This window comes from Candoia aspera, chromosome 5 (assembly GCF_035149785.1).
Source record: "Candoia aspera isolate rCanAsp1 chromosome 5, rCanAsp1.hap2, whole genome shotgun sequence".
In the NCBI taxonomy this organism is placed as follows: Eukaryota; Metazoa; Chordata; class Lepidosauria; order Squamata; family Boidae; genus Candoia; species Candoia aspera.
In genome coordinates this window covers 30,302,929-30,328,570 of record NC_086157.1, presented here as the reverse complement: position 1 = coordinate 30,328,570, position 25,642 = coordinate 30,302,929, and the positions used below count along the sequence as shown (strand labels likewise).

Sequence of the window (25,642 nt, the reverse complement as noted above, 5' to 3'; positions counted from 1 at the left end):
CCCTTGTGGACCTAACCTACCTTGAAAGGCTGGCATGAATCATTTACAGGTACTCCTCATTTAATGATCACTTGTTCAGCAACTGTTCGAAGTTACGTAATATAGAGAAGCTTCGTGTATAGGCATTGGCCATAGAGTTTAACAGTTGAGTCTGATATATGTGGTATGAAATTAATAATAATAATAAACACTAAAACATCAATTTTCTTCCTTCTTTTTAAGCTGGAATGTCTAATGCAGTTAGTGAGAGCTGGAGCAACTGTAAATGAGTGTACAACACGTTTTGCGCAAACACCAGCCCATATTGCTGCTTTTGGAGGACATCCTCAGTGTCTCATCTGGTTAATTCAATCAGGGGCCAACATAAACAAGCAGGTATCAACCTTTTTTTCATCTTCTAAATGCTGTTCTACAGTTGTGAGACAACTCTATTCTCAAGAAGTTCCATAGATGCTTTCAGATACAGCTCTTTTCATGCAATCTTTGGGGGGATTGCAGGCTCCAAGTCATGTTGGAGATGAGGACTTTGCTCTCTGTGTCCCTCGTGTGCATGTTCTCAGTCTTGGAATCAGACCTTGCCATATAGAGTTGCTGTGTCTTATGCAAGTTACTAACCATGTCCAGTTAGAGAGAAGTCTGTGTACTGATGACAGGTCATTGAACAAAAGGATTATGCTACTTGCATTCTGTGAAATGTGATAGAAGCTCCTTTTAGCACGGTTCAGAACTGAGGATGCAGAACATGCACTCATCTCCAGTTGTTCTCTCTGTACATTCTGCAGAAAAATAGAGTGTTTTGTTGTTTCGATATATATTTAATGTAAGTCTTCATATAACCATGAGGATATTTGAAATGCAGCTTAAAAACAAAACTACAATTAGTCCAGAGTAAAACGAAATCTTAAATATTGGAAGATATTCTGTTTTAAGCAATAAAAAGTTGCTTTGTTTAGTTGAACAAATGTATTGGCTTAATCAACTTGTCTTAATATTACTGTATTTATCAAATAGTTTCATGCATCTGAAATGGACAGTAGAAGGCTGCTGCATTATACAGAAGTGTGCGTCCATTAAAATCCAGAACTCACAGATGTATCACTGAATAGTATTCATTCTATTTATACCCTACATTTTAACCAAAGTAGCCCCTGAAGCTTCTTAGAATTGCAGCTTATAATACATGGTATATTTATGAGATTTTTTGATAAAGTTTTCATTTGCTGGAAGGTTCCAGGCACTGTCCTCCAGGAGGAGGGTACAAAGGAAATTATAGTGGACTCAGGGGATACTGGATAATGAAGAATGATGATACATGGGAATAGCCTCCCAGATACCTTTTCCTTATAATGTTTTCTGAAACACAGCTGGAGCCACCACTTGGTGGAGAATACTCATCCCTTCCCTGTAGGCATCTAAATAATCCCCAATTCTTCGGTCCCAGTAGGCTGCTGCATATCTATGACTGTCTAACAGAATTATTTGGTAGGTCTGCTGCTGAATTAAAATAAAAGTTTTTGAGATCTAGCTAAAATTATAATGGAAATGCAAATCCTATTAAACTGCCTGATTTTTTTTTTCCTTTTAAGATTTTGGGATTTTTGAGATAAGCGTCCCATTAGTTTCAGGTTACTATGCTTATTCAGTTGAATACGGACAGAATGTCCTTGGCAAATCAGGTATATCATAAGGAAGCTTCTGGTCACAGTCAGGAGCCAGAATTTAAGTATTACAGAATGCAGTGGCTTGGGAATGACCTTTGAAGTGATAATTGGCAGTGGTGAGAGATTTCAGTCTGTTTCAGGGAGAGGATGATGGTTATTCTCCTTCATACTGCTATCTTAACAGTGAAGTATGTGATAGTGATTGTGGCCCACCAGCTAAAAGATTCTGCTGCTAGTAGAATATCTGTCATCTAAGAATTAATCCTGGATAAACATACCCATTGTTGCAGAAATTCTGTTTCTAGCTGCGTACCTAGGGTCTGGAAGGTAGAGAAGAGGAATGATGGCAGGTCATACTGTTTTCATTTTGTTGATTTGATTCAGCATCCATTAGTTAATTTTGAAAGCACTTTATCATAGTTGGGTATCTGGAAAAGCATAGGGATATTTTTGATGTACCATCCGTCTTTCTGCTTAACGAACTTGCTTTCTGCATTAGCTGGGACAATAATGTGCCATTGGGTTATCCTAGGCTTCTTGGCCTGGAAGATTGCAGTTTCTACACTGAGTTTGTCCAGTTAGGGGTACCTGTGGATTTGATATCTGCCACTACAACTGTGAACATCTGCTGGAATCTGGCATCTCATATACAGAGCAGGCATATTCTAGACCTCATATCCTATATAACACATTGTGATAGATAGATTACTCTCTGGCTTGTTTTAGATAGGCACACAATTTTAATCAATTCCTAACAGCTGCATATGGGTGTCAAAATACTCTTGGGGACTTTTCTGCCTCTGTTATTAGTGATAAAGTTGAGTTGTCTCTCTTGGCTGGTCAAGTCAGCCAGGTTCTACCTGACTCTGTGATTAAGGGAAGTAATCGGTGTTTCCATGTGAGTGGGACACGTCTTCTTTTCAAAGGAAGCAGTTACAGGACTGTTACTGAAGAAAGTCTTTCCTTGACTCAGAAGAACCTAACATAGGATTATCCATGAAAGGTATATGGAAGCTTCCAGTAGTATAAAACATGGCAACTAAGTTACTAGTTGTTGTACAAAACCAAGATTGTAGGATGCCTAGCAGTTGCCTTCTGGGTACAACTTAAGATTTTGATGTTAATTTTCAAAGTAATAAGTAGCTTAGAATTTACTGTTAGAGGGACTGTTTCTCCTGTTACGAATCTGTTAATACTAGGCTCTGTAAGAGAGGCTTTTTTTTTTTTTTTTTGAAGATGCCTGTGCTTTCATGTACTCATTTATAGGCTCACGCAAGAGAAATATACTTCTAGAATATACTCCTTTGAGAATTGCCTTTGTTCCCCACTCACATTTAGTAAAGCACTTAATACAATATCTTTAATCAGACCTTTAAATGCTAATAGTTTTATATGTGTAGTTTAAATTACTTTTATCTTTTATTTTGTATTTCTGCCTTTATGTTGTTAGCTGCCTTCCATGTTCAATCAATTAGCAAGGCAGAATACAAATTAATGGAATGTATTAATAAATCTTCTGGCAATACATCATGATTCTGCTTGTCCTAGCCAGATAGTTATATGCAACCTTGTACAATAGTATAGTTAATTGTGAATACTACTCTGTGCTAGGTGATATCCAGATTACGTTTCTATTATCTTTAGTTCAAGAATCCTTCATTGAAGTCATACATAGTTTGTATTAATTTGCTATGTTTTTGCTACAGGATTATGTTGGTGAAACTCCTATTCACAAAGCAGCCCGATCTGGTAGTATGGAATCCATAACTGCCCTTGTGGCTCATGGAGCTCAAATAGAGTAAGTAAGGTTGGGGATATTTTCAGTAGTTGTATGTCTAGTTAACTAACATAGAACAGTAAACTCAGGTATTAACAAAGAAATGTAGAACAGTGGACAGCACTGAACTGATTTCAGTTAAGATATATTGAGCTACGTAAGTGCTTCATATTTAGCGTGTCCTTTAACTTTAGCACCTGCAGTGCACATTTACTCATTGCAGTCATTGGAATTCCTGTGTAAGTGTGCCTAAAGGGATAATAACAGTGTCTGTCATATAGGAAACATATATATATTAATTGTATTAACATATATATATGTATGTATGTATGTATGTTAATGCAATTAATGGCATTTTTAGATGAACTATTTTTAATAGTATATAACTGTAAAAATGACAGACCATCTAGATATTTGTCAAAATAGAATTTCAGGCATGCATGTTTAGTAGTTTTTTGTAGTTCTGTTCTTTAACTTTTTCTTTCAAGGTTTTATACCTGCAAAATACCCAGAAAATCTCACAAACAGTGACAACATACTGCTTGGACAAAATGGATGCAGTGTTCACTAGAACTGTTGAGTATAAGCTATATGGCTTATAATATAAATGACATTAGCATTTTCTCTTGAAGCTAGTTATATTAAATAGTGTTATAATTTAATCTGAAGTATAAACTTTCAGTTTAGTGCAAGAGAGTTCACTGCTTCTTTAACCCTTTGGTTTCCATTTTAATTAATCTGCTAATACTGAAACTCAACAGAGAGATACCATGAATCTTCCTGTGCATCTTTTTTAAGCTGTTCAACAAATGGTCTTGCTAAAAAATTTTCACTTAAATTACTGCCATAAAAACTTTGGCCTTTGTTTATTTGAAATTTGGTAAATTATCTCTTTTCACTTTGCCTGTGTACCTTAAGACATGAAACGTTTCATTTATGTTTTCAAAAACGTGAATGCCTCAAATGAAACCATATATTTTGAGGACATACTATCTTAAACTGAAAGCTTTATAATCAGAGAAATGTTACAAGGATGTGAAATTTAACTGTTAAAGTTTTGAAGAGTGGTAATTTTACATAAAAACATTGCAGAATTCAGGAAATTGCACAGTTGCTATTAAATCTTTCTGCTTACTGTACTTTCAGATATCACATATTAGTAGGAAGTTCATTGATTGCACTAGCTTAATGTATTTAGCTTTTCTGTGGTTTTTCCTTTTGCTTTCCAGTTAATTTGTATGCTTGAAGATAAAAGCTGGGAGAGAGGCAGTATTTCCTTCTATACCAATTGCTGGGAAAGAGATTTAAGAGGATGTTGCACTCAGGTGCTGCTCTTGGGATCCTCGTTGGCATCAGTGTGGCCTCTGTAAGAAAAGAGTGCATGATCCCTCCTCTCTCTCACTTTCTGCTTAACTGTGTAAGGCCATCTTTAGTTCCAAATGCCATTCTTTATGGCTCCAACTCTTATCTCATAAATGTGGGAACATTTAAAGATACTGGAGACAGTAAAGTCCTCTATCATGTTTGCCTTATTCTTTCTCTATATAGATTCCAGTATGCCAATTTTTCCAGCCTATTCTTCTGAACCATGACATACAGAGCAGTTCCCTCCATTGTGAATGGTCAGCAGAGTGAAAATTTCATGTGTTATTAGCACTGATTTCACTAAGGAGAAAGGAGGATAGACTGAAATTGAATGGAGGTCCAAGGCATGAGATATACATAGGAGATGCAGAAAGAAAATCTATTGTGGAGTACAGAGATAAATAATGTACATCTGCAGTCTGGAGAAAAATGGAGAAGAAAGAGGTGGCTATATGCAGTATCCTGGTTTATGCAGCCAGGAGATACAGCATGCCTCTCTGCATACCTATGGTATTTTTGGTTTCAGTTTTCAAATACCTTTCAGAAAAGCAAAATGTAAGCTTTGTTTTTCTTACCTTTGTAATTTGTAGTTTAATTTTTTTAGCAGTACATTTTATGTTTGGAATTAGATTCCTCTGCAGGGGTTCACCTTTTAAAAAAAACTAAATTATAATAATAAATTATTTTAATAGCTAAAGCTCTTAATGTTGCAAAACATACATGAGAATTTGGCAGCAATAACAGATGGAAGGACTGAGAAATCTGTAAGGCAGAGAGAAAGAGAATGTCACCTGAGAAAGGGCTTTTTCCTTTTGCCCCATGCTAGAAGAGCTGACTGCTGACAGGAGAGCCCCAGAGGGAGAAATAAGTGGCAGTTGGGGCAGCTGAATGAAAAGGACTTTTCAGTAAGCTGTACACTACAGACTAAGGGAGGCATATTGGTTAACAGTTTAAAAATTCACCAAATTCTCTCATTTTAATTTTTTTAAAGAATTTTATTAAATTTTGAGACAAGGATAAAAGCTATGAAAAAACAAAAAAACTACAAAAAAAAGAAAAAACAAAGTGTGAAAACACAAGAATTTTTTTTTCAAAAAAAAACAAAGATGTGCCTTCCCACTTTTAACAGCAAGGACATAACAAAAATTTCCATAATCCATCTCTTACTCTATATTAAACAAAAACACCAAATTATTTCTATAAATGATTCCACTTTAGCACACTATAAAGATCACTAAGTACAGTTACTCCCCTCTACATTAAAGGGGAAAAAAATCATATAGACCCCCCTAAACAACTTCCCCTCAAAAGGTAACACTTATTTAATCCCTTCCTATTACTTTTCTATACATTTCTGTCTACTATCGTAAGAATCAAACTAAAAAGCACATAAATTGTCTGCCATTATACGTAATAGTACAACAGTTTTAATAATCTTAATCTTAATAAACCCAAAGAACAAAAACAATTCAAAGCAGTGGCCTTAAATCAGATCCTTAAAATCACCCAAATAAACATTTTTATACTCTAATAATCTTAATCCAAATCCTTAAAAGCAAATAACATCAGTCAAACCCTTAAAGCAATCCAGATAAACGTTCTTTAACCCTTATCCCACTTCAAAATAAACCAGAGCATTTATATATCCCCACAATGTGCACAGAGCTTTTCTCTTGAAAAAAATCACAGCCCAACTGCCACCCTCAAAAATTCCAGCTCTCTTCAAAAAACTTCCCGTACATAATGACCCCTTCTTTTTCATAGCATTCTACCAGAAAATCAATTTCACTTATTGCTGAGAGTGCCTTGGACTGCAAGAAGATCAAACCAGTCCATACTCCAGGAAATAAAGCCAGACTGCTCACTGGAGGGAATGATATTAAAGGCAAAACTGAAATACGTTGGCCACATAATGAGAAGACAGGACACCCTGGAGAAGATGCTGATGGTAGGGAGAGTGGAAGGCAAAAGGAAGAGGGGCCGACCAAGGGCAAGATGGATGGATGATACTCTAGAGGTGACGGACTCGTCCCTGGGGGAGCTGGGGATGTTGACGACCGACAGGAAGTTCTGGCGTGGGCTGGTCCATGAAGTTACAAAGAGTCGGAAGCGACTAAACGAATAAACAACAACTCTCTCTCCCTTAAATTTCTCCAACTCCAAAATCCAATCTTCATCCAGCATCTCAATAGAAATCCCAGTCTCACTCTTAGAAGAAACATTTCTGTCACTGTTGAATTCCTCAATTTCATCTACCACATCCCCAACCTGATTGCACATTTTAGACCTCATATTTACCGCGATGTCCTGAAATAGTTTGCATAAAAGCTTGGCAGAAGTCAGAAAAAAATCTGTTTAAAATCTTCCATGTCTCACGCAGTAGATTATAACGCCCCCATGGAGCTTAATCAAAGAAAGTCAAGTTTCAGAGTATATTTACACAAGCGAGAATGAGATAGGCAGACAGTTCCCAAGGGAAAATAGAAACAGCTGGAGGTTCAAATCAGCTGATTCAGCATGTAGGAAAATGCTAATACCTTCAAATTTAGTACAAAAATAATAACAAGACAATTGTTTACTCTCAATCCTCCTTTATATTTGGAAGGAAAACAAAGTCCAAACTTAAAAAAGATTTTTTTAAAAAGTAATCCCAAAAATAACGATAAGCACCAAGAGAGCCAGCTTCTCCTCACTGTAGAAAGCCTCTCTTAGGTTATGCAAGTGGCCGGTCTTAGTGACCCTTTAAGGCTACAGAACGGCTTGGGAAATGATGACAGCCCCACCCCCCAGCTAGTTCTTACTAGTCAAACGCGAAATGCTGTTTGCAGTCTTCTGGCTGCAAGCAGCTGTCCAGAGGACAAATGGGATGATTCCAGGTGTTCTCCTTTATCCGTAGAATGTTTCTGGGCTTCAGGAAAACCTGCCTGAGCCCGAAAAAATTTGCCACTTTAGCTCCGCCTGCTAAGCCTGCAGGCACAGCTGCTCAGTCCACCATTTCCCCACTAGAAGTCCTCTCATTTAAAATTTGTAAAACTCTTGTTTAAAACTAGAAAACCTGAATGTGAAGCTGTCACTTTCCCAGTGTCCTAGCTGGATAAGATGAAAAAAACCTCCCCTTATTAGAAAATTTTAGATTGATAGAGTGTTTTTAAGTATATATAACACATTCATTGTTCTCACACACACAAATGAAATCCTAGGCATTAACTAGATGTCTGAAGATTGTTCAGGCGTCTTTCCTCTTAGTGACTTGTGAAAACTAAGGTTGCTAAAAGCCTTGGAAGCTTCTCATCACTGTTCCTTTCCTAATAATATACTTACTATATTAGTTATAGACCCAAGGAAGTAAGAGCAGATAGTTTGCTTAATTTTTTAAATGCTGCAAAACTTCTGTGGAGAGACTTCCCATTGGCATGAATGAAGGGCCCTTCCTCAGAGTGCAGATGCAGCCATGTCCTTTGGAAGGTTCAGTTTGGCTTTGACAAGGGCTTCTTAGGTTGTCTCAGCATGAGTGTGAGACACCACTTCTGTGCTTCACCATCAGTCCACCAGAAGCGTTATTGGTGCTTGCGTGCACACACATGCATGTACACACCATAGAAAAGCCCTCAGAGCAATTACACTCAGCCTTCTAGAGGCTGTGGCTGTCTCAATGTAATGAGGAAGACCTCTATGCTCGTACCAGCATGTTTTTCAGAGGGCTGCTGCTTACAAATTAAATGGCCCTCATTTTACAGAATCGCTTTTTGAAGCACTTTGTGTTGGAATATGGCCACCAGCCTTGTATATATTTTACAAGATTTTAAAAGTTTGCTATGTAGTAGAGACTCAACAGCAATTAATGCTGCTTGCCTGAGGACATTTTGCCTCAGGCATCAAATTATTTGCAAGTCCTGTAAATAACAATGTTTACAAACTAGGTGTCATAAAAGAAGATTATTGTTGCAAGTAGAAAAACACCGTAATCTTGAATATGCAGAAGAGCCTAAGTCAGGAGATTGGGTTATTCTAATTGTACTCAATTAACTTTTTGATTTGTAGTTTCTGTATGCATTCTTTCTGGGCTCTGACTACTGGCAACACCTTAGAAGCCAAACAGCTTAGTTTTCTTACATTGTGTGCTATATAGATAGATAACAATATCTCTTAGAAAGCATTTACCTAGAACATCTGGTAATCAACAGCTACATGTATATTGCAAGCATGGACACACCTAAAATTAAAAATGCTTTAAAATGTGATATCTGAAAGTATGTCTTTCGAAGTATTAGAATGTTCAGATTTTGGGGTGTTCACTTCTACCTCCTCAATTTCAAATATGAAATGTTTTGCACACTACTGTTCAAAACAACAAGAATCCACTAGAGTTGGGTGGCCAATAAATTTTTAATAATAACATGTCAGGAGTTACATAAATGACATTAATGTATGATAATAAATTGTTACCATTTGTCCTGACTTTCAAAGAATTTTGTTATTCTGCATGAGGGGAATAATTAAATAAGTACTCTTAAAACTTCAGGATTGGTAGTGATAGCCAGTAATTGCAGGATATGAGGTTTGGATTGTTCTAGCTTTCAGACTGAGATAGTAATATCCTCATTATTTGCCTATGTGGGAATTGGCAATTTGGGCATCCATTTTGAAAACTGGACATAGTAAGTTTGTCATATTGTACAATATGGTAAGCAAATCTGAAGAATAAATGTTGACAGTACAAGGTGCAAATCCCATGCTTTTAATTTGGTGGTTACAAAGCATTCAGTAAAGTCAATAAGAGTCAACAGTATAGAAATATCAGTAACATACTATGCTAATTGAACCCCTGCATTCTGTTTGACCTTGGCTTACTGTGGAACTGTTTTTGCTATAGAGTAAAAATACTGGTTTTTAAAAATTAAGAAGTGACAAGGTGCATTTCCAATTCTTCATGTTACATAAATCTGGTACATTGGGATCATTGATAAGATGAGATAATCAATATATATTTTGCCTTGAATGCTTTCAAGGAATATGTATCTAAAGTTTAAGTAAAGATATTTTTCATCTTTAGACATGAAAAATACTGTTTTAACATATGAACGTTTTGCTACCTGTAATGCTTACACAGTATAGTATTTAAAACATTATTACCATTTAATTGAAGAGGAAGGCCCTTAAATTTCAATACCTTCCTTTATACATTTAATTTATTCCTATAAAAAGGATGACCTTGCAGTTCTGAAATAAAACAAATAAAAGTAATGTAAGTCAAGATGCTTTGTTTGCCCTAGTACTTAAGTTGGATTTCAGAGTTGTGTATACTTTAATAGAAAGCAATGTTAAATAAACCACAGTGGAAAATATTTTGATGTGTTTGTGGTATTTACTTCTCATTTTAGCTGGAGCATATTCTGTGACAGTATGCCCAACAGACATAAACATGGTTGCTCCATTAACTTGGTTCTGTATTCATGGACACGTGAAGAGGGGAAGCAGGTGGTCCCAATGTCCTCATATCAGTAAAGGTTTGAGGTGTAACTTTTTAATGTGGACAGATATTTTTATTATCCATATTAGTGAAGTTTGATGAAAATGATAATTGCATAACAAACATTTGAGTTGTACATGTACAATTTTTGGTGCCATGTTTTCTTTTGCCTTTATAGCATGATAGTAATACAGTACTAAATATGAAGATACATTTCTCTTATAATGTACTTTCTCTGCATTATAAATGCATATTCATAAGCTACATTTTTATAAATGTCTGTTTTTAAACTATACAGCCATACGTACATGAACATGTAGTATTAAATAAATGGAAAAGTGTATGTAGTTTCTTACTAACACTTGATGAACAAATATGTAGCATAGTCTTCAACTGAAACTTCCTTTACGGTTCTTATCTATCCATGTTCTTATATCTCTTTTGCACATCGTGACTTGTAAGTATTTAGGTTTAGGCTAATTTCAGAAGTGCAGCACTTCACTGGAACTGGACTGTTAAGGAGAAACTGCTAAGAACCAGATGAATGATGCGCCTTCCTTTCTGGGAGACAGCTTTAATGCAGTACATTGAATTTTAATATTTTTTTTTTTTTTTAAAGTGCAAATAAAACGGCTGAATATGCTTTCATCATTCCAGAATAACTCCAATCTTAAACTATTGATGGGAGTCCTTGTATAAAAAAAGAAAAAAACTTAGCTAGATTGAGCAGCTTTCCTGCTTTACCCATCTTAGCAACTGGCTATTTAGGCTATTTACATTTGTTCCCATATATTGCTCAGTTTCTGAAGGCAAAACAGTGACTTGTCAGTGGAGGTACTAATTAATACTTTTCAGCAAACCATTCTGTAATATTAATGAAATTTACTATTCAGATAGGCTCCTTCAGCATTGTAGTACTTCATGTTTACCATCTCTACCTTGAACAGTAATCACTTTTAAATCTCCAAACATCTTTTGATTTAAAACAAAAAAAAGGCAATATCAATTTCCAATAATTCTACTTTTTGCAAACTTTTCAAAGTGCAGTAGCATTATTTAGAACCACATCACAGAGCGAAATGAGATTTGCAGAATATTCCACCATGTGTAAATGAGCAAAATTCATCTGGAAAGCTATCCTAATGCCAGGACTTAACTCTAGGGATCTTCTTGAAGAATCAGTGCTCTTCTCTGGTCTTTCCAACTTTTAAGAGTATCCACACTTTCTCTTTTTACAGCATTGTTCATGAAAATAACATTAAAAATAATACAAACCTTTTGTATATTGCAGTATGTTTATTAGTACAAGTACAGTAAATATTCTTTTTCATTTTTGAATATAGAGAAGGCATACATGGACAGTATATTTCTTATGGTTTCTTAGTATCCAAGACTTCCAGTTTCTTACTAAATTCTCATAAAGATACTTGTTTCTTCACTGCTCAGTACAAATAAAGAATATATTAGATATCCTTTTTTGCTTATATTCCATTTGTTAAACGAATAATTCTTTTTTATATATAATTTTTATTGAAAAAGAATTTTACACAGAATTTAAATACTACAGAAACTTTAAAACAGAAAAGAAAAAGATTATTAAAAAGAGAAACAGAGAAAAAGAAAAATATATATAAAGAAGCAACTTCCAATCTTCTTTGCAGCAGGTATTAGCATGATTATTACCATTTCCATCCTCCCAAATTACATGTCTTGGTTCTCTTCCCATAAACAACACTTTTTAATCGGTAAATCCCGAGATAACCAATTCATTTTTGTCCATTTTCAACAAAAAGTCCATAAAGGGTTTCTAGTCTTTTATAAAAGTAGTAGTTGTTTCTTCCCTAATTAGACAAGTCAATTTAGCCATTTCAGCAAGTTCTACCATCTTTGCAGTCCACTCTTCTATTGTGGGTATTTCTGTATTTTTCCATCTTTGTTAAATATACTTACTGGTCCAAAGCTGCAGTAACTTTTCATCTGACTAAAAATGTAACTACTTCAGTTTAAATTATTCAGTGACAATCCTTTATAAAAGACTAGCTAACATATTTTCAAAAAGGGTAGTGTGACCATTTTCTTTGACATAGTGTTATGCAAGAATTAATTTTTGTCTCATCTGAAGTCCATTCAGTTTTACTTCATTGTTTCAGAACCTGGAGTTGGACTTAATCTGAATACGTATATTTGGCCATTTGTTCAGTAGTTACACTAGGTGTCTGTTGTAGCCAAGATACAAGATCATTGTTTGCTAAACCAGCCTAAATTCAGCTTCAGCTGATTCCTGTCCTGATCTTGCACCGCTACTTTCATAGATTTGTCTGTGCACTTGCAAAAGTAGTTGTTCTTTTTTCTGTATTCCAAGACTCTTTGTGAAAACTACTTCGAACATTAGCATTTGCTGTTAAGAACCTTAGAATGAGAGTTACTGATTTCTTCACTTCCTTTTTTGTGAGGGGCTTGCTATAAGGATTATAAATGATATTCTCTTAGAGATAACGGTTCAGACAATTACTCATAGAAATACATGTATTAGATTTAACTATTCTTTTAAATCATTTGCTTTCTCTGCTAGAGAAAATATATTTCATCATAACAGTACAGGCTTAAATTCTACTTGCAGTCTCAGGTTTAAAGAGACAGTGGAGAAATCTTCACAAGTGTGTCTAAAAATGCACTAATTTATGTAAAAGTCTATTAGGGGAAAATAAAAAATGAATCCTTTTGAAGATAAATCTAACAGCTGAGTGTTTAGCTGTCTTGCAGCTATTCATAATGTGAAGTATAGAAGTAAACATTGTAGTAGCCCCATTTACTGTTGAATTAGTACGTAAGTTTTAAAGGATGTCAGTATGTAATGAAAACATGGCATCATAATATCTGTATGTGCAGTGTATTTCTGCAGCAACTCTGGAGAAGTTTTCTCAATCTGTCTTTTAAACGGTTAAAAATAGTCTCAAGATCACTTTGTTGTGTTCTCAATTTTTGGATGCCAAAGGGTTAAAACTTCCATCTTAGAGTCTCTTAGATTGATTGATTGATTGATTTTGTTTAGTGGCCATATGCTAGTATGTGAGCAACCTGTGGAAGAAATATTTCAGTAGCAAGAGTTCTGCTTAATCCCTTGTATTAGCTATTTTTTTCATGTAGGCATAGTTAAGAATTCATTTTTACTTGCAATTTGCCAAATTTTAAAGTAACAGAAGCCGTGAGTTGACGATTTGTTTCTAGTACATATCATGTTTACATTTCAGAGAACTGAGAGAATTACATTGGGCTTCAGGATGAAAATCCGTGCTTGAGAGTCCGTCCTTGAGTCAGGCGCACTGTCTCATGGTTAAGGTGGTCACATGATGTTGGCTTAATGATAATGAATTATGTGCCACTGCACTTTATGTATGTTAATATAACTTTAGTCTAAATGTTGCCTGCAAAATATGTGATCCCTTATGATGTAAGTTTCCTGTTTAATGCACCATTGCCCGTTTTTTAAATCAAAGAGAAGATTCTGAAACTATAAAAACTACACATGTCAATGTTTTACAGCTACGTAATTCGAATTGACTTGATTTTTTCAAGTAATCCTAGAAAGGGGGAGCATTCCATATAGAAACTGCTGAAACTGCCACAGGTGCTTCTCCGAAAACCTTACAGTTGTGGCATTGAATGTTCAGTATCGCTTCCTTTCTGCACACAAGGCATACTGTTGAGGTATTTGTTGCGGTGATTGGTTTTAATGCTAATCTAGGAATTCAGATAATAGAATATATAGATTTGCATGCTTTTGCTTAGCCTAATTACAGTATCTTTTTTTATAATTTATAAACTAACAATATAAGTTTGAATGAGCATATTAAGAATGGAGATTTTGTTTTCTTAGATTGTCTCATGGCAATTAATGAAGAAATATTTTGAGCTGCAGAAACTGGCAGTTGCTTAAATTATTCTTGGAGGCTAGTCTTCATATAAGCTGAACCCCCTTTTTTAGATGAACATTTTAGACATGTTTTGTTCAAAGTATGTGACATTATAAGTGGATGATATTTTTAATTTTTCAGCTGACTTATCTGAATGAAATTAATTTCCCCTTCTCCAATAAACCACAGGAAAAGCAAGCAAAGCATACACTAAAAAAAAATCTGGCAAAATAATATTTGTTACCACATTTTTTGTCTGCAACTGTCTTCAGGATACCCATTTATTTATTAGATTTATACCCTGCCTTTCCTCCAGGAGCTCAAGACTGCGTGTACTGCATTCTCTCTGTTTTTCTTCCTCACAACAATATTATGAGATGTATTGGGCTAAAAGAGAGGGACTGGCCCAGAATCACTCAGTGAACTTCCTGGTTGAGAGTGGACGTGAACCTGGATCTCCCCAATCCTAGTTCAGCACCTTCACCACTGCAACATATTGGCTTTGAAATTTCAATCATGACCTGATAATTATAATTAGTAGCAGCGATTTTTGAATGTCAGAGTTACTGTTCTTAATTAAAGTGGTTTGTGCTCTGCAATCTTTAAAAAAAAAATCATTGTAGGCTGTTTGAAACAGGTTGGCTTCATATGCATCTTTTAATTCTTTCATTATTGGAAGGTAGCAGTATTCATGTATAACAAACAGCAGTTTGTTAGCAGTTGAAATTGGTGAGGTTAACACCAAGCATCACATTAAGGATAAGGTTCCTGATACAGTCAAAGAATGTGTGTTTGATAATTCCAGTAGGAATTGGAACTGCTGATGAATCTGTTTTTAGCTGAGAGCATTGCACAGTTTATGTTCTAAAATACTATATGCTTCATCACTGCCATCCTTTAATAGCTGGTTTATAATATTATAACAGTCTCAAATGAATCATGGCCTTAGAATGGATGTCATGGGGACATAGCTAAGTGGAAACCCAAAACAGAAGAAGAGTGATACCACAGATGAGAAGACCTCTTGGCAAGAATAACCATAGACATGAAGTCTCTGGGAGCAGCACATTACCCAAGAGGAATGTGGATGAGGCAAACGGGGAGAAGTCGCTATGAGAGTTGCCCTTAGTACTGCAAAACAAGGTATACATGTACATCACTGTTAAAGATCAGAAGAATAGACATTTAACTCAGATGAAATTTTTATCGTGTATCACAGAGTCATATATTCAACACATTGGAGTAACTAGTTTTTGTTCTTTCCTCCGGTTGGTCCTTTCTCATTTAGAAAAGGGAACATTTTACCTCTTTCTTCCCCTACCTTGTTATCTATATTGTTTCTGTAACTCAGTTATCCCAGTAAGTTGCAGAATATGTTCCAGATAGATTTAGTTTAGTGAAAGCTTGCATTCAGTGCCCTAATTTCCAAGAGAAAAAAAAACATTTTTAAAGCATAAGAAAACCTTTTTGCTGCTATTGTAGCAGTTACTGTTGACAATATTCAGTGCTCACTTATGCAGCCTAATTGACCTGTAATATTTTCTCTACAGCGCAGGATATAGTATTGCACTGTGGTATAAGCACTAGAGTAATTCTTCGGATTAGCAAATTAAGTATTGTGCCACTTCATGTGGGTAGTTCAGCCACCTGGGTACTGAACTTTGATACTATGTTTCTTCACAGTGTTCTCTTAAGCCAGTTTTATATAAACTCCATCATTACCAGAATTATTGAAGTCTTGATCAATAAAAATCTTTGTGTTCCTGCTTAAAAGCTAGTTTTCTGTTAAATCATGTTGAATGTTACAAGAGCTCTGTCTTAGTCCATATCAAAGTCCACATTTTTGAAGAAACTTAACATAAGACTGAATGAAAAGAATTGCTTTCAATAAATTTTTGCCAGATTTCTTTCAACCTATTTCTTTTAGTAAAACTAATGAACAAAAAATCAATTATGCAGGCTTTAAGGCCTGCTGTACATTACCTTTTATACTGACAAGATAAGATAAATGGGTCACCAGGAGGTGTATATGTATAGATGTCTTTGCTGTCTAAGTAAGCTTTTTGTTCAGATATGAAATTAGATTGAATTAACAATTACTTGTTGTATTCTCATTTCATTCACTTGTCACCTCTTTTGTGTACATTTGAAATAAAAATTGTCTCCGTTTAATGGAGAAAAGGTCTGTAGCAGATTTTTGCTTAATACCAAAATTTTTCATCATTCCCAGTTACTGTGTTTAAGCTACTTTTTCCAAACACTAACTTTTGCTGTTAAAAATTTTAAGACACTTTCTTTTCTTGACCATTACAAGTAAGACATAATTGAATAAAAGGAAACCTCCTTCCTCTTTATTGGTCTTTTGGCAGGGAGCTTGCTTATGTTTGAATTACTAAAAGTTTCGTTTTCTGTAATTTCACTCTTTGAAACAATCCTATTTCTGGTTCCATGAGATCTACTTATGAGACCTACCACCTCCTTTAGAGAGTTGTTTTGTTTGTTTGTTTTTTGCTGCCTTCGAGTTAAGTGCCTGGTGCCTTCCTAGACAAGTCCCTGCAGTGTTCTTGACAAGATTTCAGAAGTGGTTTGCCATTGTCGCCTCCTTCCTAGGGCTGAGAGAGAGACTGGCCAAGATCACCCAGCTGGCTTCGTGCCACAGGCAGGATTAGAACTCACAGTCTCCTGGCTTCCAGCCTGATGTCTTAACCACTACACCAAATTAGCTCTCCCTGTAGAGGTTATAGGTAGCTATATGACTACTGCATAATCTTCTATTGTGCTAATTTATCTAACTCCTTTTCTAAACCATTCAAGGTAGTGTTTGTTGTCATCTTCTCTTTCAGAAGTGGAATGGATTAATGCACTGTGTGACGAAATCCTTTTGCTCTGACCTGAAAACTTAGGTCATTCAGTTTCAGTAGATTCTTCTGTTTGAAAAAAAATAAAAACCACCCATCTGCATCCTTTTCACAGGTGTAAAGTTACATATTTCTATCATATCCGCCTGCCAGCACCCCCCCTTCCCCCAAGGTTTACACCACAGTTGTTGCAACCTTTCCTCATGGAGGGTTGCTCTAGCCTGTTTATCATTTTGCTTGCCACTGGCATCTTTTCCAGTTTTGCTTCACAGATGTTTTGAAGAGCTGTGACCAGAGTAAATAGATTGCTTTATTCAAATAGGTTGAAGGTATTACAATATTGGCAGTTAATTTTTCATTGCAGCTGCCTGCTGAATTGATTATTTTCATTATGCAGCATCAGTCCACAATTCCTTCCCTGATCAAAACCAGTCTATGAAAGACAGTAGGGATAGTTTGTTCTTCTGATCATTGCTTTACTCTTACATCAATTGCATTTGCCATTTTAGAGCCCATTCCCTCAATTTGGAAAGAACTGTATCTATTGGTTCTAATAATCTTAAATAATGTGATGTCATCCATGTCAGTTAAGTTTTAGCACTCAGATGAGTTGTTTTGTTCGTAGATTCTAGGATTTCATCTATCGTGATTGTTGCCTTGGTCTTTCTGCTTACTTCCTGAAAAGATTAATCCAGGCACTAGTATCTGTTCTATATATGCAAAGATACAAAGAATTCATTCAGAGCACCTTCTCAATTTTTTGATCCACTTTTAGCATGCCTTTAATTGCTTTTAATCCAACAGTTCCACTGCCTTCCATTACAAGGTTCTTGCTGCTGATACAAAGAATTTTTAATAAGTTTATTTGGCAGTATACTCCTCAGACTCCTTTGTTGTGTTTCTTAACATTCCACTCATTTCAAGCAAATTTGTGTTCTCCTTTGGGCAAGAGAATTTCTGAAGAAACCTCCATTTTCTCTAATGGCTTCCTTAGCATTGCTCATTGGCTATATTGGTAACCGCCCTGGGCTTAGTAGAATTTTTCCAGAATTATAGAGGACATTCCAGCTGACCCTTTATTATTTAGAGAGCTGGTTTTCTTTGGCTTTCACTTACAACTTCCTTCTTAACAGTGTCTGAGATTAGAGATGTTTGCTAGCCTGAATTTGATAAGGTTGTGGGTTTCTTGACCATTTCCCACTTGCATGAGATGTTAATCATTCTGAATGTATTATATCTATAGTGTAGCTCATAGATCTACAAGTTTTGCCGACTGCCATTGAAAAAGTAGAATGGCTTTTTCATTAATAATGACTACTTGCCTTGAAACATTCCCATCTCAGACTTCTATCCTAAATCTTTCTGCAGTTTGAATTAATCATGGATTAATACTTTATATCAGTTAGCATATTTGATCTTATTTCCTAAATAACCCCAACAATCTGTTTCCCCATTCTAATAATATACCATGTTGCTTAAGCTACATGATGTGTATAAGAGATATACAAGGCACAGGATTTTGTAATTGGGAAAAAATTACCTGCTGTCTGTGTTGTTCTGTTTTCTGCCTATATATATAGTATGTGTGTGTTCTGTCACATAGTTTTCAATAAGCAGTGAATTGTTCAGATACCTGCCTGAATAATTTCAGTTTTAAAGCTCAAGTCTTAATATATCTTCCATGATAATGGTTTAAAATACTGGATAATATTCTACCACTTATGATGTCACAAACTTTGATATAAGCTGCCCGCTTAATACAAAACATAACCATTGGCAAGATAAAATGCTCTGTGCAGATACTACACCTGCATACCTACTTTTTATTGTTAAGAAGAACTGAAATATTTTTGTGGTATGAGATTCCTTTATAACAATTATTTTGAATATTTACCTTCAGATAATTCCTTTTTATCAGATGATATAAGACAGGAGTTGGATCAAATGTCTGAAGTCTGTGTAAAGATGAGATGCTTCAGGCTGCAGGCAAGACATTTTAGCATTTTCAGGCACTTAAGTAGGAATTACTTTTTATGGCACATAATGATTCTTAATTGTACTGCTTCCCAAATTTTGCTTAGAATGCAGATATGTGCTAAAAAAGATTAGTAATATAATTTTAAACATGATAGCTTAAATGCCCTTTCTGGGGAAAATAGAAAAAACACTCATCTTCAGAATTAGTAAAATCAGCAGCAGTCACCAGCTTATTTTTTATTATGGGGTATAATTCAATATATTTGTATTGCGCAGCTTAAGAAATGCCAGTGGCCTGACAGCAGCAGATCTTGCACATACCCAGGGCTTCCAGGAATGTGCTCAATTGCTCTTGAACCTCCAAAACTGCCCATTGAACCATTTCTATAGCAATGGCATCTTAAATGGGGTCCATCAGAATACTAGTCCAAGTTTCCTCAATAGAGGGCCCAGTCGAAAACGATCTTTTGAAGACATGGACAATGTTGGAATGAAGAAAGCTAGAATTGAAGGTAAGACATTGGTGAGGGGTTTCTCCATTTCAGTTGAAAAATTGTAATGATAATAACTCAGATGATAAATCACAGGTATAGAGGTAGCCCTCGCTGAACAACCACAATTGAGACTGGAATCTTGGTTGCTAAGCGAAGTGGTCATTAAGCGAATCCATCCTGATTTTTTGACCTTTTTTGCAGCAGTCGTTAAGCGAATCACCATGGGCACTAAACGAACCACATGGTCATTAAGCAAATCACATGGTTCCCCATTGATTTTGCTTGCCAGAAGCTGGCCAGAAAGGTCAAAATGGTGACCACAGGACGCTGCAATGGTCATAAATGCGAACCGGTTGCCAAGCGCCCAAATTGTGATCATGTGACTGCATGGATGCTGCTATGGTCATAAGTGCGAGGACTGGTTGTAAGTTGGTTTCCCAAGCACTATCATAAGTCCAAACCACTAAACAAATGTTTGTTGAGCAAGGACTACCTGTATCTTTCCATACAAGGGAGGAGTGCATAATGCTGTGGCAAATCACATAGCAGGAACCAGTTGCTTCCCATTCTGCTGAATTGGTGCTGAATGTTAGAATTAGTCTTGACTGAAAATCAAAGCAACTTAGCATAAACTGAATAAAGATTATTTTTGTATTATTTTGTATTCTATCATAATACATTTTTATTCTATCCTTATGAGCATATTGAGTTTGTGAAGATGTAAGAAAGTTTATTTTAGGGACATGAAAAATGTCATTTTCTAAAGAGTGTGCTACTTTTTACTTGGCAACTATTTCCATTAAAATTGCTAAATCGTTAAATTAATCCATATGATCATATTTAACATTTAGGTATTGGCTTAATATTGACTATATTTTCAAACTGTTTCGTGTTGCCTCACTATATATCTGATTAAACATTTCCAGGTATATGAAATACTGATACCGCTTAGCTTTCTCATGCAGTCTGCAGGTAGAACTATGCTGATTGTGTCGAATATAAGATAGCACAATCATTAAGCAAGTGTGTTTAAACAATATCATTACAGCAGATCTTAAGAATGAACTATTGTTAAAAGTAGCATTTCTCATTCTGAAATTATCAATATAATCAGATTCAGGTGGTCAGTTTTAAGTAAAAAAGCTGCCATGTAAACAGAGTAATTGTTTACAAACCTTGATATAACAAACATGCTTATGTAGATAGGGTTCAAGATTTGTAATAGCCTGGGAGAAACTGACTAGGACAGGCTAGATTCTAGATTGACCTCAAGGCTTTCATATCACAAAAAATTCAAACATCACCTGCCTAAAACAACAGTGTTGCCCTCTTTTTCTTAAAGATATAGATGTAAACTATTTTTTATAGATCAATAAATTATGTACTGTTCTGAATATTTTTTTTTCTTAAACAGATCAGAGTTTTGATGGCCTAATACCAATGACAAATGGAGGAAATGAAGAGGATGCTGACAATATGCATGTTGATAGAGAGTTTGCTCTTATATCAGGTGGGAGACAAGAGTTTCCTGTTAACCACAAGATCATTCACATGATTGAAGAAACAAAACAGAAGAATGATTCTGTTGAACCCAAAGAGATTGAAATTTACACCGTTTCCGCAATGCAAACCCCTTGTCGTTGCAAGAATCAATATGCGTTTTATCTATAGCTTTAACTTATTGCATATGTCCAAACTCTTAAGCTATTTTACTTCTAAAATACCTTAAGGCTTCCTAACCAGTATGAATATTTGTAGAAGGTGTTGTAAAATTTTGAAGGTGTTGGTTTCAGGTGTAATATATTGCCCGTGTTGAGTTAAAACATGCATGCCATGTGCCTTGATCACAGATGACTGCTTCTTAAAAGAATCTTAATAGCTTGATTAACACAACAGTTATTTATTATGATAAAATAAAAAGCTAATTGCACTGCCTTCATAATCATATGACTAGTTTTAGTATCACAAATAAAGCTCTACAAATGCTACCAGCTTTGTCCCCAAGTTATTCTATATGCATTAATACAAGTATATTTGTTTTTAGCTTGATGCTAATGTTAGCTGAATTAATATCAATGATTGATACTTCCCGAGTTTCTATTTGAAACCTAAAGAAAATGCCATCCATATTAATTTAAATTGTAATCAATAATACTTGCTTTTCTTTCTCAAGGGTGGGTACTTATATTTGGAATCCTCCCATTTCAAAAGGGCTTATTCAAGGCCAAGCTAAATGAGTCAGTAACTATATGGGTTGTGACTTAGATTTGGGATTTGTTTTTAATTAATATTAGGTACAAATGAGTGAAAGTGTTTTCATTGGGAATATGCCATGTGTAGTCTGTTCTCTCCTTACAAGTTACCTTGGGGGAGTGGAATTAAGGGCCCATGGAAATTGGGATGGAAGGGGAAAGTATCTATGATTAAATTCATCAAAAATATTCTGACATGGCTGCAAATCAAGCAGTAGCTTATTTTTCAATCATATCAGTGGAAAAATCAACTTTATGTGCGTGTAATACTGTTTGTAAAAAGCTTTTCCCTCCACTGAAGTCAGTGAAGAAGACTGCACACACTGATGGAGGCAACAAAGTATAGCTGCTACACTAAACACAAGATTCTGAATCACTATACTAGGATGGTGGTAGTTAGCATTTTAACAGGACTCCTGCTGGTATATGATTTTATCTGTAAATTTTAATATTTGTATTCATTTATAACAATTTTCCTAATTTGTATAGTATAAGAATATTAAGCAGGTTGGATAATTTAGTCATTTCTGTATACAATTGAAGAAATTATCTGAATGGTAGCTGAGTTGGAAACCCCTATGCAGTTACCTAGAAGTAAGACCTGTTGAGTTCAGTAGAACCATTCAGAGAGAGAGAAAATTATATTGTGAATTAATAACATTTTCTACTGTTTTATAGTAATTTCAATATAACAGTTCTCACTAGAAATGCCCTTACATTAAACAAGAATTTTATATAAATTTTAAGGAGGAAAAAACTACTAGTGTATTTTGCCTGTTAAATCTCTTTTCTAGGACCCCTATAGCATTTAATATTTCTTGCAAGCTTTTGTGGAAAACTGATCAACCATGATCTGAAAATCATGACTCATAAAAGCTACCTTTAATATCATAATAAGTTTATGTAACAGGAGAAACCAAAGTAGTAGAGGAGTTTAATAGGCTCTGGCCGGTGACTTTAAATGGTCCCATTGAGGTAAAACACTGATACTGCAAATTACTTGTGCACTTACAGCATTTATGCTGAAAATATTAATAAAATAATGGCACTTTGCAAAAATAAAGCCAAATTCTGCTAAACAAAACAAAACCATTCATAGATAGAGCAAGACAAATTTAAAAAAAAAACCCAAGCATAGCACTATTTTTTCTGTGCACGGTGGGACATTCTATTATTTCTTGCAAGGAGGTTTTCTAGGGCTACACTAATATTTTAATGCCCTATTTCTGAACTGGTCCCATTAAATGTCCACTTCAAAGTACATTATGAATATTATGTAATTATTGCATTAATGATTAACTCATTGGTCTAGTATATAAGTACCTTTGTACAGTTTGCATAAATGGATGGCACTTCTGAAAATTGTACATATTGTTTTCTAAAGATGGTTTTGTTTTGCTTTGTATTTTAAATAAAATTGATATAAAATGTCTGATCATAATACATTGCATAACCATTCTTGAATTTTTACAAGACTTTTCATAATTGTAAAAATCCAAGACTTTTCATAATTACTGTTTACTGTATGCCTATCTGAACTTAAAATAGCTAAATTATTCACAAGTTTAGTTTCTATTAAATTTTATAAAACAAGGTTTTATAGCATTTAAAATTACACTTAACATTATCTGTGTCCTCTTTCCCAAAATAATGCTTGCAGGTTTGTATTGACATATTACATACTAGCCATAACTGTTAGAAATACACATACGATTAACCTAGGCATAGTTACTTGCAATAAACCCATTGTGTTTGGGGGAGCGTACTATTAAGCAAGTATGTATAGTACTGTGTGTGGATTAGATTATTTTCTTCATCAGAAAAATTAACCAGCTAGACAGTTTTCAAAGATTTGTTAGGTACAGGTGTCCCAATGTGTAAAATATGCAAGCAAGCTGATGAAGATCTAAAATAAAGTTTGACCTGGGACCTATTCAATTTATAGCTTTTTTTTAAAATAGTGTAGACAAGATGGTTTTTATTTTGAGTCAATTTGTGCTTGACAGGTCTATTTCTTAATACAGATATGAATTGCAGTAACTCCATATTGAATGCATTGGCAAATGGAAATATCATCAATGGACATTTGGACTTCACTTCCCCACCTCAGCTCAATGGATTGAGTTCCAGGCGTGAAGAATGCCTAACACTGATAGTACCTAACGCACTGATCTCTGGTCATAAGCATATAATCAGTGATGGCCTTAGTGTTGAGGAACCAGAAAAAGTTCTAAATGCTTCTGACATGTGTGGTTCTTTACATTTGAATGGAAGCCCAAGTAGTCTTGTTTCAAATAGGCCTTCATGGTTGGATGACCTTGGAGATACATTGCACTATGGACATTACCACGGTTTTGGGGATACTGCTGAAAGTATTCCTGAACTTAACAGTGTTGTTGAGCATTCCAATTCGATTAAAGTTGCACAAAAATATGATAATACTGTCTTAGGTACAATGTATCTTTATCATGGTTCCTAAATTATTAATGCCATGTTTTGTGGATGTTAACGTACTTTGAAATAGTACCACAATGTAATGGGGGTGGGTGGGGGTATCACCGGAAAGTCGCAAGATTTTTTTTACACATTAAAAGCATCTGACACAACAGCCTTATGCTTCTAATTTTGCATGCATCGGGTTCATTAGTTATATTAATACCTAATTTTGCAATGGAATGTTTGTTTTTTATGACGAGGTCTAGTTTTGTATTTTTTTATTTGCTATAAGAACTTTTAGAATGTTTTCACTTTCATTAAACCTTTTTAAAAAAACTAAATTTGTGTAGATTAGTTCGTGTTGATATTAGCAAATACAGTGTTTTGATTTAATATTTTCTGTTGAGACTGTGGTAAGCAATATCAGCGCCAGTTAAGACTATGCAAGGAGTGGGTCCCGGTGGCAGTAAGAACAGTTTATGTATTTGCTCAGTTCTAAAAGGAAGTGAATTTTCTTTTATTAATAACTGCTTAAACTGAAGCAATGATTAGGTATTTCTTTACATCAGGTTACCCTATTTTTTTGTTAAATGTTAGCATTTTGTATTGTAGGATTGGTGAAATAGATTCATATTCTACAATTAAAAGAATAAATCTGAGATAACTTCTTGCTCGCTGCAGGTAAACGTATCTTACCATAGTTCACAGAATGGCATTTTGACACTGTGTGAATTACAAAAACTGTTAAAACGTCTGGTCAGTATATTTCAGCTTTATTTTGTTAAATGCGCACATTTACTTTTTAAAACAGACATTGCTTTGTAACATTAAAATAATGCATTTCCAGTTAAAAGTAGCTATGTTTTATTTTTCACCAAATTCAGTGATGGTATATTGATCGAAATGAAAAGGTTGTATGTATATACTCTATCTACATGTGTACTTTAAAAGCTTTGTAACAATACTTCTTTTGTGACTTGCATAAAATTAAGATGGATGAAGTGTTAAAAACAAACTGTGTTGTGTCTGTGTCCTTCTGTTTCTAAAGAGACCTTTACAAATTGAATTAGAAAATAAAATACCTTGCGTTACACTTCAGCATTTTTGTGCAGTAGAAGTATTTGTTTCTTGTCTGCTTCCTACCTATTTTTTGAAGTGCAGGTTGTAATTTTTCCTTTCAAAAGGAGGTGAAGTGGTTCAGGGATGTGACTGCTATCTTGCCTGGTTGACCTCAGCTCTTGCTTTGACCTCTGGGACAGGGTGGTGAGCCTAAAGTTAAAATGTGAGATACACCTAGTAAAACTGAGTTCTTTAGGAGTAGAAGGCAGTGCAGTTGCTCAAAATTCAGCATTTATGGGGAAGGAAAACCAAGGAACTCTCCATTATAAATTGAATGAATGAGTAAGTAAATTATTGGTGTGGAGCACTATGCGTTGTT

General features: G+C 35.0%; 1 protein-coding gene across 1 annotated transcript in view; it reads left to right on the top strand.

Moving 5' to 3' along the window:
• ANKRD10 (ankyrin repeat domain 10) overlaps nt 1–24,319 on the top strand; it is a 34,519-nt gene extending 10,200 nt beyond the window's left edge. Inside the window, exons 2-6 of the mRNA XM_063304853.1 lie at nt 223–375; nt 3,368–3,459; nt 19,299–19,534; nt 20,931–21,026; nt 23,793–24,319. Coding sequence (XP_063160923.1) covers nt 223–375; nt 3,368–3,459; nt 19,299–19,534; nt 20,931–21,026; nt 23,793–24,247 — 1,032 coding nt within the window. The 3' untranslated portion in view covers nt 24,248–24,319. The remainder of the gene's footprint in view (nt 1–222; nt 376–3,367; nt 3,460–19,298; nt 19,535–20,930; nt 21,027–23,792) is intronic.
• Nucleotides 24,320–25,642: the final 1,323 nt, after the last annotated feature.